Source organism: Colias croceus, chromosome 9, assembly GCF_905220415.1.
Source record: "Colias croceus chromosome 9, ilColCroc2.1".
Classification (NCBI taxonomy): Eukaryota; Metazoa; Arthropoda; class Insecta; order Lepidoptera; family Pieridae; genus Colias; species Colias croceus.
This window is the reverse complement of record NC_059545.1, coordinates 5,528,970-5,546,180: the sequence shown is the minus strand read 5'-3', so window position 1 is coordinate 5,546,180 and position 17,211 is coordinate 5,528,970. Positions and strand designations below refer to the sequence as shown.

At 31.8% G+C, this 17,211-nt stretch overlaps 1 protein-coding gene across 2 annotated transcripts in view; it reads left to right on the top strand.

Moving 5' to 3' along the window:
- The window catches only part of LOC123694147 (activating transcription factor of chaperone), a 32,059-nt gene that overhangs the window by 7,098 nt on the left and 7,750 nt on the right, over positions 1-17,211 (top strand). For both annotated transcript variants that reach the window (XM_045639464.1, XM_045639465.1), the window contains exons 2-4: positions 407-506; positions 1,048-1,172; positions 11,985-12,155. In XM_045639464.1, coding sequence (XP_045495420.1) covers positions 1,067-1,172; positions 11,985-12,155 — 277 coding nt within the window. In that variant the 5' untranslated portion in view covers positions 407-506; positions 1,048-1,066. The remainder of the gene's footprint in view (positions 1-406; positions 507-1,047; positions 1,173-11,984; positions 12,156-17,211) is intronic.

The window sequence follows — 17,211 nt, the reverse complement described above, 5'->3', positions numbered from 1 at the left end:
ATACATTGATAACTAGGAATAGTTCTAATCTATGTCTATTGTAGCTTATTCATAAAATAAATGTTTCTTTGAAACAATTAAGTAAACGTAATAATAATTTTAACATTGTATGCCTCTTATGATTTACACATACAAATATTACACATACGCCATTAATGCTTGCAAAGCCATTAAAGGGTCATTCATTCCTCACTAAAAATATAAATACACATCATAGTACTGTTATATAATATTAATAGTATGATTCTCTTTTATAATCCTTAAATGAGAGTGTCATGTTTAGCAGCTGATGTCTCACAAAGGTTTTAAAATTTACAACATTATTAAAAGTGACGATATTCCATAATTTTAAAATATATGTACTTCATATAGTATAACTCATGAAATTAATGTTTTCTTTTTTTAGTGCCAAAATGGCGTCTCCACAGGACAGCTTTGTCCCTTACCTGCAAATACCATCACCACTCAAGGACCTCGATCTATCTCGACCTTTATTTATATCCCTGGTAAGATACAAATATATCTATTTTATGTTGTGATAAAATATCTAAAAAATCAACTATGGTACTATGTATTTTTGTATGCTAACAATTTACTATTTATTACAATGATGGTGACGACTTAATTTTCATTTTTTTAACATGAGTGGAATGTCTGTTCAAGTATATACAGTATATTTTTTATGTATACTACATAATATGATTGTTATATATACTGTATATATGTATTGATATATAATATCTGAAATTTTAATTAACTGATGTATCTGGTTAACTACCTACCTAATTAGATTTTGTGAAAGTTATTTAATACACAACTGTATTAAAAATATACTTTGATTAATTCAAATTCTTTATGAATTTTGAGTAATTTAATGTCAGATTTTAGTTGCTAATTCATTTATATTATACTAAGGCAATATAAAATTTTAGGTGCTGTGAGATTTACAAATATTTGCATTGAAGGCAGAAATATGACGCGTTGAATACTTATATCAAGTTGCCTGATAATACAATGTTATTAAAACAACAATGTAAAACATTTCAGAATTCAAACATCTGCAAGGATGAGTGCAAATCAATGGGATTGGTCGCTGGCTTCGGCCGACGACCTGCTAACATCTAATGAACGATCTTTGCTGCTCGAAGTCGACCTATTAAATACCGATGAAGGTTGGTACTTGTGATATATATTGCAATTACCCCATGACCTCTTAATTGGGCAATTGTAGTTTATTTTGAAGTCAAGTTATAATGCAAAAACATGTTACTTAACTTTAAAGTATACAAAAAATACCCTGCACATTTTGACAATTATTTCAATATACAACTAGACAATTAAAATAATCTATAGTGTTGTCTTCGTACCAATACTCGACTGACTTTTATCTTAATTATATCTACGTTACATATCGAATATGCGTGGGCGCATATTCATCAAATTTTAATTTAAACTTAAATCGGAGACTACTGAAAATTATGAAATACACTACAATTAACCATAAATGTTACCACAGCAACAGTTACGTTAGTTTATGTCGATCTAAATTGAGCACGTACGGGTCTAAATACATGACGCAATAACCACGTTTGAGTCGTCACTTTAGAATGCGCGAGACAACATTTACTTTCCATTTCACCAAAACGAGGACATTAATCCGAACTGCACATACGTAAACTCAAACTCAAACATTCATTTATTCAATTAGACTACTATTTAGTAGCACTTTCGAATCGTCATTACATAATTATTTTAACATTTACCACCGATTCGGAAAGCAGTGATCTATGGAGAAGAATCGGCAAGAAACTCCATAGTTGCTCTTTTAAAATCATGTAAATATTACAATATATGAAACTTATATCTAACTACATAATATATCATAATATGCCAATGAACTGTCTTGTGGTTTTACGCGACAACCCTCCATGGGTTTTTATCGTCCATATATTCCTGAATATTGTAGTACGCTCTCTGAACTAATACATTTTTTATATAAGTTTTAAATTTAGAACTACTAAACTCTTTAATATTGTGAGGAATTCTATTGTAAAAGCGTATACCTTGACCCATAAATGAATTTTTAACTTTAGCTAATCGGAAAAATGGCATTTATACTAGTATACTAGTAACTAAATTCAAATGATAACAAATCTTAATTAATTTATCGTTTATATTTTTGAAGAATGTCGCTAGTCTAAATTTTGCCCCAAAGCACGCCTGTGTAATAACGCAATTTATGCCTTTTGCATATAAGCCTAGAATGGAATTTATTTCACGCTTTAATTTTCCTTACTCTAATAGTGCCCTCATCAATCCTTTTTTTAACCTGTATCCTGTAGGATATAACTTTGTAAATATGGCTATCCAACACCCTTGAATGCTCATGGGCAGGCGACCCTTACTTAAAAAAAGTTTTAATGTACTAACTAAATATGCATCTACTTCTTTGCGTACGCCGCGGCCGTGGGTAAAACGCCACAAAAAGGCCAACCTTTTTTGAAAATTAACTTGTTCTGTATATATTACAACATATATATTACAATCTATTAATAATCGCACCGAAATGTGTAAAATAAATTATTTTATACATATTTTCTAGGAAATTGCATTTTTTAATATGCCGAAAATTCGTAATCAGAAATTTTTGGTTTGGATAAGGGGGTGGGTTAGATTAGGTTCGTGTTTTTTAAAACTACACAGAAATAGGAGCCCCACGAAGTGGAGCTCCGTCGGCTCGCGACCGTCTTTTTGTAGAATTTTGGAAAAAGACGAATATAAGTTGATTTGTGTGAAGTCCTATGTCCCCTAGTGGGGTGAGGGGCATTATACATCTGTTTCACTGATCGGTTTTCTTTAGGGACAAGTAGGTGATCAGCCTTCTTTGCCCTGCCAGACCGAGACATTTTTTTTCTTCGTCTCCACTGGGAATCGAACCCAGGACCCCTCGGTTCTAAGCTCACGCGTCAACCTTTGTACCAAGGAGGCTAGGCGGTCCGTATATAAGTTGATTTAAGAAATGTTTATTAGTAAGATAATATGAACAAATTATTATTATTTTATGGTAAGACTGTTACCCGATTGTCTCAATAAGTGCTCAATATTCGATATGTAACGTAGATATAATTAAAAAAAAATAACTTGTTTTATTACAGAAATCATTTACTTATACATTTCCTAATACGATATTGGAATTATATACAATTCCGAGGAAGATTATACATTTCCTAGGATATCTATGCATTAAATAGTTTATTAAACAATATTTTATACATTTCCTAAATGGTATCGGAATTGTACACATTTCCTAGGATTTGTATACAATTCCTTCATTTCATACATTTCCGGTAACATATTATACATATAAATATGTATTCTACGTTTGACCATTAATATTAGATTATCTCTATAAATCTTATCGTTTAAGACGTAAAAAGTATCAGCGTATCGTAATAATAGTAAAGATAAATTAAAAATAAATGTCTGCTATTTCAGTTTAATAAAAACCAGACAGCTACTTGCGGAAGATAAAATTTATAGTCTGGGAATGTTGCGATTATAAGTCAATTTAAGATTGGTACATTTTATGTGGCTTTTACAATTTAATTTAAAATACATATGTTTAATTTTGTTTTTTTGTACTATATACGTAAAGTCAAAAGTAAATATAAAAGGCATAGACTTAACATACAATAAAATCGTAGGAAAATCAAATTTGACACATTTTTTAGAGAGAAGAATACTTGGGGCGTTATCTAAAATATCGATTAAGATCACGCACGATCGAAGCCAAAAAAATATTTTTAGAATTTTTGTCTGTAGGTATGTATGTGTGGGCTAAACTCAAAAAGTTGCATGAATTTACTTCAAATTTTGCAGGAATATTACCAATAGGTCGGGTCAACATATATCTACCTCTAAATCCTCCATAAACACTACCTACCCTACCAAATTTCTACCCAATTCAATATTTAATACCCAAATATTGCAGTGTTGTTTTATTTCATTAATTACGCGTTGTAGTATAATACAAAATATTTCAAATATATTTAAGATCCATCTGTCGGTAATCTAGTGGCATTACCTATTATCTAATTTCTATAATTCACCGAGCTACTATGCAAGCGCCGCGCCGCCCCGGGAGTCAGTACGTCACGGAACGGCATAGACAAACTATCCGTCTAAGTTCTTTTAAGTGTAATACGTGTCTTTACGTATTTTATACGTGTGCGTGCCTAGTACACTCTCACACTGTACAAATGTTAAACTGCAGGGCACAGCTGGTTCTTTTATATGACACCCACGGCACGGTTTCCGCCCACGGCTTCGCCCGCGCATTCAAAGTAACACCCGCATAGTTCCCGTTCCCGTGATTTCCGGGATTGTGTCATTTTCCTAGGATAAAAAGTAGCCTATGTCCTTTCACGGGTATCAAAATATCTCCATACCAAATTTCATGAAAATTGGATCAGTAGTTTAGGCGTGATTGAGTAACAGACAGACAGACAGAGTTACTTTCGCATTTATAATATTAGTATGGATTTGTTGCAAAACATTCATTAATGTTTTCGATATAATTCTGTCACAGTTAATCGTAGCTTCGAGAATCAATACCAGTTTCATTTACGTTTATTTTATAATAACAAACAAAATACCACTTTATAGTGGTATTTTGTTTATACATAAATAGAATTAGAAGTTATTCATATTTAAAGACTTATTCGGGTATTTATATATTTATTTATATCTGTATAAATAACATTTTATACCTAATAATAGTCTTAACTATCCATATGACTCAGGTTTTTTTATATAAATTATATAAAGGTCAAATAATCGTTATATTTGCTCATTGAATATTATAATATATTATTTGTCTTTTATTTATGATCCCATCACGTTTGGATCACGTTTTAAATTTTATTATACCATTACACTTATCTATTATTACATATCAATCAATTATGATAAATGGAACTATATATTAGTGAATTTTTTCATTTATATCAATACAGTGAGTGGTGCTTTCACTACAATATCCCTGTCTGATGCTATAAGCAATAAATATAAATTATAACAATATCAAGTTATTAGTTAAATTTCTTCCGACTACTATAGAAACTTGTACCAAAACCCTAATTTGCAAGTTATTATAAATACAAAGTAATAAGTTCGAAGTCTTAGTTGATTATGGTAATCTTGAATGTGGAGATGGCAAGTAAGTTGAATAAATATATTTTAGTGATCATTTACAGACTAATGAGATTGGGCAAGGAGTTCAAAATTTTAGTGCGTGTATCACAGTCATGGGTCTTATTGAATTATTTCTAATTTTATAGGTATACTTTGTTACAAGTTATTTTACACGTTGCGTAGATGGCACGTATCAATAAAATATATAACTTTTTATTTATAGGGATATACAGAGGGTATATCAGAAAATTTTCGAAATATTTAGTTGGTGTGATTTTTGTTCTGTGAAAATTAATGCACATAATATATTTAAGTGTAAATTGCAGAAAAATGTAACCAGATTTTCTTGACAGAATAACCACGTAAAACATATCTTCGTAACTACATGATGATGATTTTAAATGATTTTTAATATTGCACCTACCACGACATAAATAATGTGTATCTGATAACTAGAAGAAAGTGAATTTAAAAGCTTTTAAAGTTTTATTTATTTTTTCCTTGAATATGAACTTGACTGATCATGCGCTATTACACGCAGTGATTATTTAGTAATCTGTACGCTGGTTGCAGAGCTTGACCGACCATCAGTGCGTACCGTCGCGGTCGGTCCTGACGATACGCATCAACAATTGTGCGTATGGTCGGTCTAGCTATGAACGGTTTTATGAATTTCCATACATATGACAAGCGCGACTGACGTACGCACTGATGGTCGGTCAAGCTCTGCAACCAGCCTTACTCAACTCCCACTAGAGTATTTTTGACACCGTATGGTGTTTTAATTGGAGTACCGAAATTTGTCCATTTCGCTGTTTAAAACATGCAAGCCAACTATAAGTAATGAAGCATATCACCACCGATACGGCTACAGGCTACGGATACAGTACTCACTACATACATACGGTACAATACTCACGTGTGGCCTAGTCTAGGTCAAGGCGTGGCCCCGGATAGGTGAAAGATTATCTTGATCGAATTTTTCTATTCTTAAAAAAATTATAACCAAAAATACGAGCAAAAAGAAATGTCAAAATGGTCTGGTATAGATTGCGTGCCAAAGTAGGATTCCTTAATTTCCGAAAAATTACTCTTAAAGAGTGTTGTGCCTGTAAAATATATTTTTTCATAATTATTTTAGTTACAATTCGAAGCTAAATACATAAATCATTTTCAACTACATATTACATTAGTTGGAATGTAAGGAAGGAAATTTTCAACATTTTTCATTGCTTGTATTATATAGCCTTCCTTGTTAAATCTTAAATATTAATCTTATCCAAGGCAAAAATATTTTTGTTATTCGAAGTTCTAACCAACGATTTCAAAATATTTTCTGTCGATTACCGCCTTCCACTAAATAAGCTCTTTAGATTTATATGATGCACTAGATTTCCGCCCGCATAGCTCCCGTTCCGATTCGTCCGTCTCCGTTCCGTGGGATTTCCGGGATAAAAAGCCTATGTCTTATTCTGGATCTTCAGCTACATACATACCAAATTTCATTGTAATCGGTTCAGTAGTATTTGCGTGATAGAATAAAGTTGAAGTTTTTGTATAAGTTTCTTGTGTGCTTGGGTTTTTTTAAATTAATAATCTGATGGAGCCATTAATTATAAATAAGCGTCCTTGACTTTTCTTGGATTTCAAGGTGCTTTTACATATAAAATAATTTGATGTAATGATGTAAAATACATAATAAATAAATAATATCCGGTTTTAATTCCGCTTCGAAATGTACCATATCCGGATATACATATATAACAGTATATTTTATTAATCTATACATTTTTCTATTCGACCGATCTAGATATTAAGATAATGTTTAGATGAATAAAAATACGACCTATATGGACATGGAAGCAATATTCTATACTATATGTCATTACGAGATAGTGCCAATTAAAGCCACACCATTTTCTTATGTACGAACATCCTTAATCCATTCTTTAGACTTCAGCATAATTAAAAGACGTGTTTGGAAACAAACTTACACAATTAAATTATTGTTCCCATGCATCCAATTATAGCCCAATGGTTGAAGCAGGCCTAAACGCTACTTCGACAAGGCTAAATCCCACCCTAACCCATTGGTGGCATAGGCCATCGCGTACATTGCGAAACCCGTATTAATTTAATTTAATTAACCCGAAAATTTAGGTATGTACGGTACTATTATTAAGCAATTTCTTGGTGAAAATATTAATTTTATGATGATGTTGTGTCACTTAATATGATTTGTATGTAAATACATAAAATATATACATTATATTTTATCTGGCAAACTGTTTTCTTTTTTCATTCTCAAAGAAAAAGAAGAGGTTCTAGGCTCGTCTAACAATATATAATTAATATATTAATTTATCTTTGCTTACATACATATGTGTTTTTGAATTTGCTTTAATTTTTCGTTTTAAAAATAATTATTGAAAATAGGTACAAATATCAAGCTAAAGCAATTTAAGTACATAGGTTAAAAACAAGGTTTCGAATTATAGTACTAATAAAATCGTATTTTATACCAGTAAAAGTAAAAGGTGTATTAATTCGGATAATATCTTCTTGTAAATTCATATTTAGGCACAGAAAACGACACCGTTATTGTATCTTTACGGTTTTAAATCTCAATATTACCCCCAAATGCAACTGTGAAAAAAAATAAACAAAACCGTCCGAATTGATAACCTCCTTCTTTCTTTGAAGTCGGTTAAATATTAAAAAGGTTACAGCCCTATAGCTTCATCAGTGCTTACGTCATCACACTCATCGTAGGGGCTTATTTTCCTAACTGTTTGTATTTGTATATTATTTTCTTTTGTATATTTAAAAATGTGTAGGCGTTTTCTGATGAAATAAGACTATAGCTAACAATCATTCGTTAAAAATCTAATTTTAACACGTTCAAGATTATTCTCGTTTATTTTAAAGTTAGGTTATGTCTACGTCGTTATCTTATCAATTTTAATATAATAAACCTTACTTTACATTTATATCCACTCACATATACAATGTTGGCTTTATTTGAATACTTCCGAAATTATTCCATTTGGTTAACCAGATAATTTTTTTTCTCTGTAAATAAGAAAATACATATCATTATTATTATTTTTGTTTTCGTTGATGATGAAAGCCTGCCTGAAATATAAGAAGCCACGGACGCCGGCTAGTTATAGTCGAATTTATCACAGGAGGCTTGCCGTTTAGCGGTTTTTACAAGTCTGCTTTATTCCTTCAATCCTGAACTATAAAAAACTGAATATTAAAAAGCTTAAAAATGGGACCGTGAAGTACCGACAATACAGTACCTATAATAGCTAAAAGACAAATGGCAAACTACTATGCACAAAACGTGCAAGCCAAGCACAGCTACGCTTTAAGTGTCTGTTTGATTTGATAACAGTATTAAAATTTTATTAATTTATATGCCATACATGTATGGCTCCTTAGATTAAAACGTTAGATCTTTTATTAAGCTATTTCATAGCTTCTATCGCGGGCCTTGAGCGCGGGGACCGAATCGAGAAATTCCGTAACGAAAAAACCTCACGCTCCCCACTCCGACGGGCGGAGGTGTGGCTTGAAGGCATAGCATGCAATAGCTTTACCGCGGCAGTCCCCGAGTGCCACACGTCGTTTTTTCAATAGTAATGCGCATTCTATAATATGCGTTATAAAATTAATAAACTGATTGCTCTGCTCTCGTGTAGGCGATTGCTTGGCCCCCCACGAACTCACCTCATGACTGATAAGTCTGGGGTCAATAATTGTCATCTTATCCTATCATATCGGCGTACTTGGCACGTCAGTGGTGTAGTTATGTAACAGTAACTTTATGGCTAGGAGAACTAACTACCTCTAAGCATTCTCATAATTAGCAAAAAGTACGGACGGTCATTGAAGTGTTTTTAAATTATACTAGGATGTGAGGAAAACGGAGTTACGAGTATATCATCATCATCAGCCCATAAATGTTCACGCGGGCATCCTGTGATGGTTGTATGTCGATGTTTTCTTTTGATGTTTAGAGCAGTGGTGATGTAATAACATGCGAAGATAAATTTAAAAATTAATTTATTTCCGACAGGCTCGCCTGGTCTCGAACCCCAGATATATAGATTTGAAAGCCGAGCTCCTCACCACTGAACACATACATACTTCTAACATAACAAAGATTTATAGATTAAATAAATTGTGTATGATGTTTACTCGAAGCAATTATTGTTATTTAAATAATTACTAAGCACAGTAAAACAATTTAATACCTAGTACAGAATAGCACCTAGTAAAAATTTATAAAATTATATTTTATTTAAAAAACATAAAATAAAATTATGAAATATTTTTGTTTGTTTAATAATTCGTACTATCGTGGTTAGTCTTTATGTTTGTAGTATGTCATACCAATTTTCTTCTCACGCTCTTTAACTATTATCTTAACTGCAAGTGTACTTTTGTTTCTTCTTTCTATAAGTAACAGAATCGTTACAATCCCGTTTCTGAAAATGATGTCGTCGTTGTAAAATATTTATGCTGCCCAATAGTATAGTAAGTATAATAAGATCACTACTAGCATTTACTTCCGGTGTTTCTATGATAAGCTGGCATTATTCTTGGTACCTAATGACCCAGTTAATTTCAAAGGCGTGTTTTATTTTCATAAATACAAAAATATGAACCTGCCTCTGTAACTATGTTTAATTAAGATAGCGTTAAAATCTGTGATAACTTGCCTAATATACATCGTAGTTCCTCAAATATTCCACAACACTATTTATGTAACGATCTCGTGTAAATATGATAAACTATCACGCAGGTTGTCGTTAAATTCGAATGCTCGGAGCTAGGTTGCTATGCTGAAAGCGTGGGTGTGTCTTGATAATCATTTACTCTCCGTGTGATTGGCCGAATATTGTTTATATTTAAGGCAAAGACGTCATAGTTTCTTTGAAAACATTCATATTTGTTTGGACCTCTGCTCATGTTTTCGAATCGATATCTCTAGAGTTAAATGTTTTCCACTGGTTATCTTGTCACCAATGCAATGGAAATAAAGATGGACAATAAATAACTGCCTGTTTGTGTCGCTTTGGAAGCTTTATTACTGATATAATTCTATTTATTATGAACTTATTTTATTGGGTGACGTCTTTGATCGCATATTTTTCAATTTTAAAACTATCCTCCTTTGTTTTAATCTTTCACCTTTTCCTTGAAAATTTTTAGTTAGCTGTAGACTGATCCTGAGAGCTTCTTAGTAATAAAGTCGGTTGTATACTTTATCTCTGAATCTAGAATAATTTTGGGTAAATTGATTATTATTGATTATACCTACAACTATCAGATTTTTATCAGGTGGGACGATGGTGGGAAGTAAAATAATAATAATAAATAACAAATTTGAGTGCAACATTCTAAAATTCGTTTTATTTCAATCATCAAATCTGATAACATTAATTAATTAAGATAATTCTGAATGCTAATGGACCAAGTTTTGTTTTTCTTTTTTTAATTAAAATATTTATTTAATTTTTGAAAAAAAAATCAGATATATTATCGAGAATAGATAAAATGTACTATACAGCGTGTCCCAGCAACGGTAAACTAAGCCCCAAGGAGGTTATAGTTTTGCATACGCTGAGTACGTAAAAATACTTATAAAATTCCAGATGAATTTTTTTTACGAATAGATGAATTCTTAAAACTATGTGTACACTGTACACCCCTAACAAGCAACCCGCTCAACTTTGCCACCTGCACGTGAGTTATCGTTTAAGATTATGTTTTCATAGACAAAATGCTCACATTAGCGGAGTGGTACATATGTCGGCTGCGCGAAGGTAGAGACGAAAATATGAATTTTAAGGAAAAATTAAGCAATAAATTTTTGGCGTAATTTTGTTGTTTAAGTATTTTTTACGTGATCAGTGTAGGCAATACTACCAAGTCCCTTCGCGCTTAGTATACCAATAGTGGGCTGTGGGACACCCTGTATACTTGTTTGTCCAGCATCTCTAATTTAGTAATAACAATTATTGAAGATAATTTGTAAGCTGTAGATATATTGACATTATCAAATAACATTTTGAACATCGCGACATCTGGGCGTTACTGTGACGTAATATCGTGCGACAGATATCTTTCATATATATATTGACGTATTCGGTTCTCTCGTTGTATTTTGTACACTACTTATCTAAGCTCCTTACCTTGAAGCTTCTCCGATATATTCATTGAGGTTGCACTTATTGTTCTACATTAGTCTTCTATCAAGTGTTGATTCATTTGGTTGTTTGTTTTGCTGGCTATATTAAATATTTATGTCAAAAATGTGTTGTTTAAGAGGCAACGGCATGTGTCATTTGTGCAGGGATTTCCAGTTATCACTGTTGCAAAGTAAGGTTTAATTTTTTTTTGCATTTTTTTATTTCTAAATAATTATTATATTATTATAAATTTTTTACGGAGTTGAATGTAACAATTTTAGTAAAGGAAAAATATTTTTGAAATCACCGATCATTCTATCAACAACATATTGTGTGTCAATATAATTTATTTCTCTGTGATATAACTTATGATATTAATTTATTAATTAAATCGGATGCAGTCTTAAACGGTGGTAAATAATTTGATTCTGTACTTTATCGATTCCTAAGTCCTTCCAAAAGTATAATTAATTAAATATTTATTTGAGTTTACATTTGCAAATATGACACCAAAATGTACAAAGCGAACCCCTACATAACATAATATAACATTGGAGTGTTCTCTAACAATACATTTTGTTTCGGCAGATCTGCTCAAGAACTTTTCCGGCGCTGGAACGAAGGTCGGCCTCGGCGGCTACGCGGTTCACGACGAGTTCTCCAACTCGCTGTACCCGCCGTCGCCGCAGGAGAGCAAGCCCAGCCGGGCGGAGCTAGCCAACGACCTCCTGCAGCAGCTGGAAAGTCAATGCAAGCAAGGTACGTTATATGTTCCAAATTCGAAATTCGAATTTTGGCATTTTTTTTCTTTAGCTTTTTTTCGGCCAGGTTTTTGAATTGAAGTGTCATGAGGGATGTGTTTGACGTCTGAGCTATGGAATATTTGGAAATACATTACTCGTATGTAGTGTTAGTTCTTGGTAATTTTGTATTTCATATAAAGCTGCTGTAGGTTTCAAGTCTCTGTATAGACTTTATGTTATAATGAAACTATTTTAAAACTAGAGCTTAACTAAAAATTACGAATTATACCAAAAACATAGGGTATTAAAGAATCTACGTTTTTGTTCGTATAAAATAGTATACATATGTATTTCATTTGTACTAATAAGTACATCGAATAAATTAAAAAACGTGCATACGCATTGATGCGTAATTACTAAATTATGTTCCGGTTAAAACTGGTAACGTTCAGTCATAAGAAGAAAGTAAACCCTTAGTAAAGTGCAAAAGACTAGTTTCACTTGTATGAGTGTTGAGAACTAGATATCGTAACCTACTTAAAAATTTAGTGACGGGACGAATAAAATTTAAAAATGTTTGTTTGAAGTAATTGATATTTAAGGACTACATCGGTATTTTATATTTGTACGAATCGACATGTACAAATTAAAATTTAATGTTTCCATACTAGCCGACATTTCCAATTTTACTTTATAGTTGAAATAAAAATAATGCAGCATCAACAATACACGATTTACAATACCTAGTATACGATTCTATTTTACTGATAAATTAAGAATTAGTACAAGAGATTTTCTTGATTAAGTCTCTTGAACAATAAGTAGTTAATGACAATAAAGATTCTACAAGAAATTTAATCATACATATTTAGCTGAGAATTTTAAGTAACTCTTAAGTTCTAACTTACTCCGACGGCTCTCTGTAAATTGCATAGTTTTTATTTCTAATATCATTCAGCGGCTCATGCTTGTAAAAATAGGGCATAAGGACAGAATTGCTTTTGGCTCCACTATTATAGCTGCAAATAATATTGTTGCAATTTATATTGAGATACGTTTTGCTGCAATCACAAATTTAATGGGGATTCATTCATGTCTGATTGATTTATATCGTGTTAAAATCTGTTGGTGAATTGAAATTAACCTTCCAGCGGTCGCGCGCGGTCTCTGAGTCCGCAACGAACTTATTTTAGTCAATATACTGAAACTGTAAACAATAGACGCTTGCGCTTCCGTGATACCTTCGAGGGGGTGAGGTAGCACCTCTCAGTAGCCCTGTGACATTCCTTGCATGTACATGTGCTTTCTTATTTGTGTTTGCGGTCTCAGATTCCGCGCGCGACCGATTGTGTTCGAGAAAAATCCAGTGCAATTAAACCGAAGCCGAGGTAAATATTTTATGTTTTTTGTATCTTATTATTAGTTTTTATGCTTTATACTATAATAATATAAAAGTATAGTTTTAACAATGTATTTTTGTTGTAGACAATGAATTACGAAGACTTAGAATGTCGAATATCTCGCATTTTAGAGGAGGTGGAATCAGAAGATGAGGTCTTCGATGACGTTTCGGACCAAGAAGACGACCCAATAGAAATTTCACCAGCACAGGATGAGTGTGTTCAATCAGACGCTGAGCTTAGTGAAAAAGAACCGCAAATAAAGTACCTATAATTGTTTCAAATGTGAAAAACACATGTGCCTAGAACATGTGATTGTTATATGCTGAGAATGTTCATTTCCAGTAGATATTATGGACACTAATGACGAATAGTTTATTATAGTTATTCTAAACAAAAATTAGTCGTTTTTAGGTATGTTTTCTTTATTTAATTTTATTATAATTTAGATTATTCTAGAACTTTACGTAAAATGATCTCAAAAATAGGTGTCATTTTAGCGTTCCTATTACACAGTGTCAATTGATGATGAATGTGATTTATTTTTAAGATAATTATAGTCAAGTTTATAATTGTTAATTGTAAAAAAGAAAATTTCATTTTGTTTTGTTTAATGTTGATTTATAACGGTGATTTCCACCCAGAGTCAAAAATTTTGAGTTTTTATAGACCTTTGTTCTATTAAGTACAAATAAAAGAAGTAATGAGTAATTAAATTGTTTTTATTTTATTTCACATGTTTAATACCTCTTTTTAAACATGTGCTATACAAGAAGTCGAAATATTCATTTGTTTTCCCAAACGAGACACTTAAATTTGCGGAATCACAGACCGCGCGCGACTGCTTGTGTTCGGCGCAAGGGTGCGACCGCTGAAAGGTTAAGCTAACGAAGCTCTGGGTTATTAGTATTCTATATAAATATCAACATTATCACTAGTTATTTTGAGTTGTGGGGAATCAGGAAAGGCGTTCGATATTGCACTTAGTAATTATTATCTTATTCTAGCTTTCCACTTGCGGCTTCGCCCGCTTTGTCTAAAACCTAATAAAGTATATACTAAAACCTTCCTCTTGAATCACTCTCTCTATTAAAAAAACCGCATCAAAATCTGATGCGTAGATTTAAATATTTAAGCATACATAGGGACAGAGAAAGCGACTTTGTTTTATAATATGTAGTGATTTTACACAATATTATAACTACATTATTTAAGATGCGGGAAAATCTGGAAAGGCATTAATTACTGCACTTAGTATTCATTTATTTGCTGATTAATATTTGCATTCTTATTCAATTAAGTATGGAGGATTTTTCCCCTAAACCTTCAATAGTAAAATACAGATTAAATTATATGTATTTCGTTAATTGATTAATTTCTTTGACAATAATTTCATAGCGATACGCACAGATATGCAGTTTTTTTATTTTATATTATTAAAGTCAGCTTGCGTCGGATTCATAGGTTCAATTGCATACTTCAGTGGCGGCTAAATGGTGAGGACCTCGAACTTCAAATCTTTGATCTCTTCAAAAAAATTGATTTTTCCATTTTATCCGCGCATGTTTATATAACATCACCGCTGCTTGAATGGTGAAGGAAAACATCGCGAAGAAACCGACATGTCGAAGAATCAAAAAGTTCACCGACATGTGATATCGGCCAACCCGCACTTGGCCAGCGTGGTGGTGGCCATTTACGGCCTATTTTTTTTTATTATTCCCTTACGAGAGGTCCGTGTCCTAGCAGTGGAAACTGGAAACCCATTAAGGGCTGAAGATGAACTGCATTCTTAAATGAAAACGGCAGCACTTCAGATGAACTTCTTTCTCAGGATAAAAAACACATATTTCTTTAAAAAGTGATCGCGATGAAGCGTTTTAAAGCAAATGTGTGACGTCCGCGTATTTTGCATCTTCATTAGAAGCGTTTAAATGCTGAAAATAATTAACCCCGTATAAAATTATGAAATAATAATAATGTATGTATTATCAAGAAAATTACAGGTAATTGCAAACGTTTTAAGACAGTATTGTGGGCTGGGCTTTATTTCACCATAGGTATTTAACATACAATTTTCGTATCGACTGAACTATTGAGTCGAGTTGAGTACCTACTCCTCTTAAATTCCACACTACTGCTGCTACACTACACAACTGTTTAGGCGATGGAGGTGCTCATACAATCAATTTCAGTCTATTTATATTCCGAACAAATTTAACAGACAGGAAATTCTCGAATCAAGGGACCATGTCATTTAACCATTAAGTTATAGCTTGTGTTTTGCTCGACATACGTTTTAAAAGAAATAGGAAAATTCAAATCCGCTTCTAAAACTAATATATTTTACAAATTATTTAACATGTTATGTTTAATACTATATTTTTATTATTTTTGCTACGTCTTCATACCACAATCTAAGAGTTTCAACTAGTTTATCACGCTTTCTAAAAAATGTATGTAGAATTTTAAATAATATAGAGAGAACAAGTATCATAAAACGGAGGCAACTTTAATATACTAATAATAATCATTCTTCTCTGTTCTATGTCGTTTATATTCTATAACATATAGTCAAATAAGTTTGAAGACGTGCAGATTTGCCTTAAAAAAAAGTTTGAGTGTAAAATTTTTTTATGACGCTGTTTCTTAGGCATCGATTCAAAAAATCTGTTTTTTCTAATTCTCTGGTTATTATTGTATATAAACTATTCATTAAAAATTTGTACAAACTTATTACAACTATGATTGGCATGAAATGCAATCCTGCGACTACTTAGACTTAATAGATCGTTATATTATGTATTAGCTTTAGTCTCATAATGACTGAAGCCTTTTTTTAATAATTTGATGACATGAATTACTTAACTTAAATATACTTATTTTAACATTGCTGACTTTAACTGACCCAAAATTTAACAAACGTTTTGGATGGTACGATTTAAATTCTTAAAATTGCAACTTACTAATTGGAATTACAAATGAAAAATAAAAACTTAATGTTAGAGAAGAGAATGATACCCACAAAAAATAAAATAAAAATAATAATTATCATATTATAAAAAAGTGTTGTAAAGATTATTTTGTAAAATGAACAATAAAAAAGACAATCTATTTAATTCAGAATCGACAAGTTCTATTTTGCATACACAATATTACACTGCTGTGAAAACTAATTTCAACTGGTTCGAAAATGATTAATCATTGAGATAAATCCGAGTCACCCAATAAAATGCAATGAAATTAATTTATATATCTCGTAAAAGCCAGTGTGCTCCGGTTCGTAAATGTAAATTATGTAAAAAAGACACACCCCTGCTGATCACACATTTGTACCGTGGCATGTGTGATCTTGTTATAGAATTATCTTTTTATTATCGCGCATGTGAATAAGTTTAATGAGCGCTTTTTATATTTAATATTATAAAATAGTTGCTTATAATAATTGCTGCTGTAAATTTGGATAATTTTCCGATTTTAATTAATTTGGCGTCGGTAATGTAAATAAATTATTATTTTTCTGGTTATTTTTCTAATAGTATTGAATATCATCACTGACTATACGATAGTGATGATATTATTTAGATGCATAATTTGTGCATACTGCCTTTTCCTATCAGGCCCCTTTAAAATGATTTACTTATATTATTTCTAAAATATAGATAACACGAA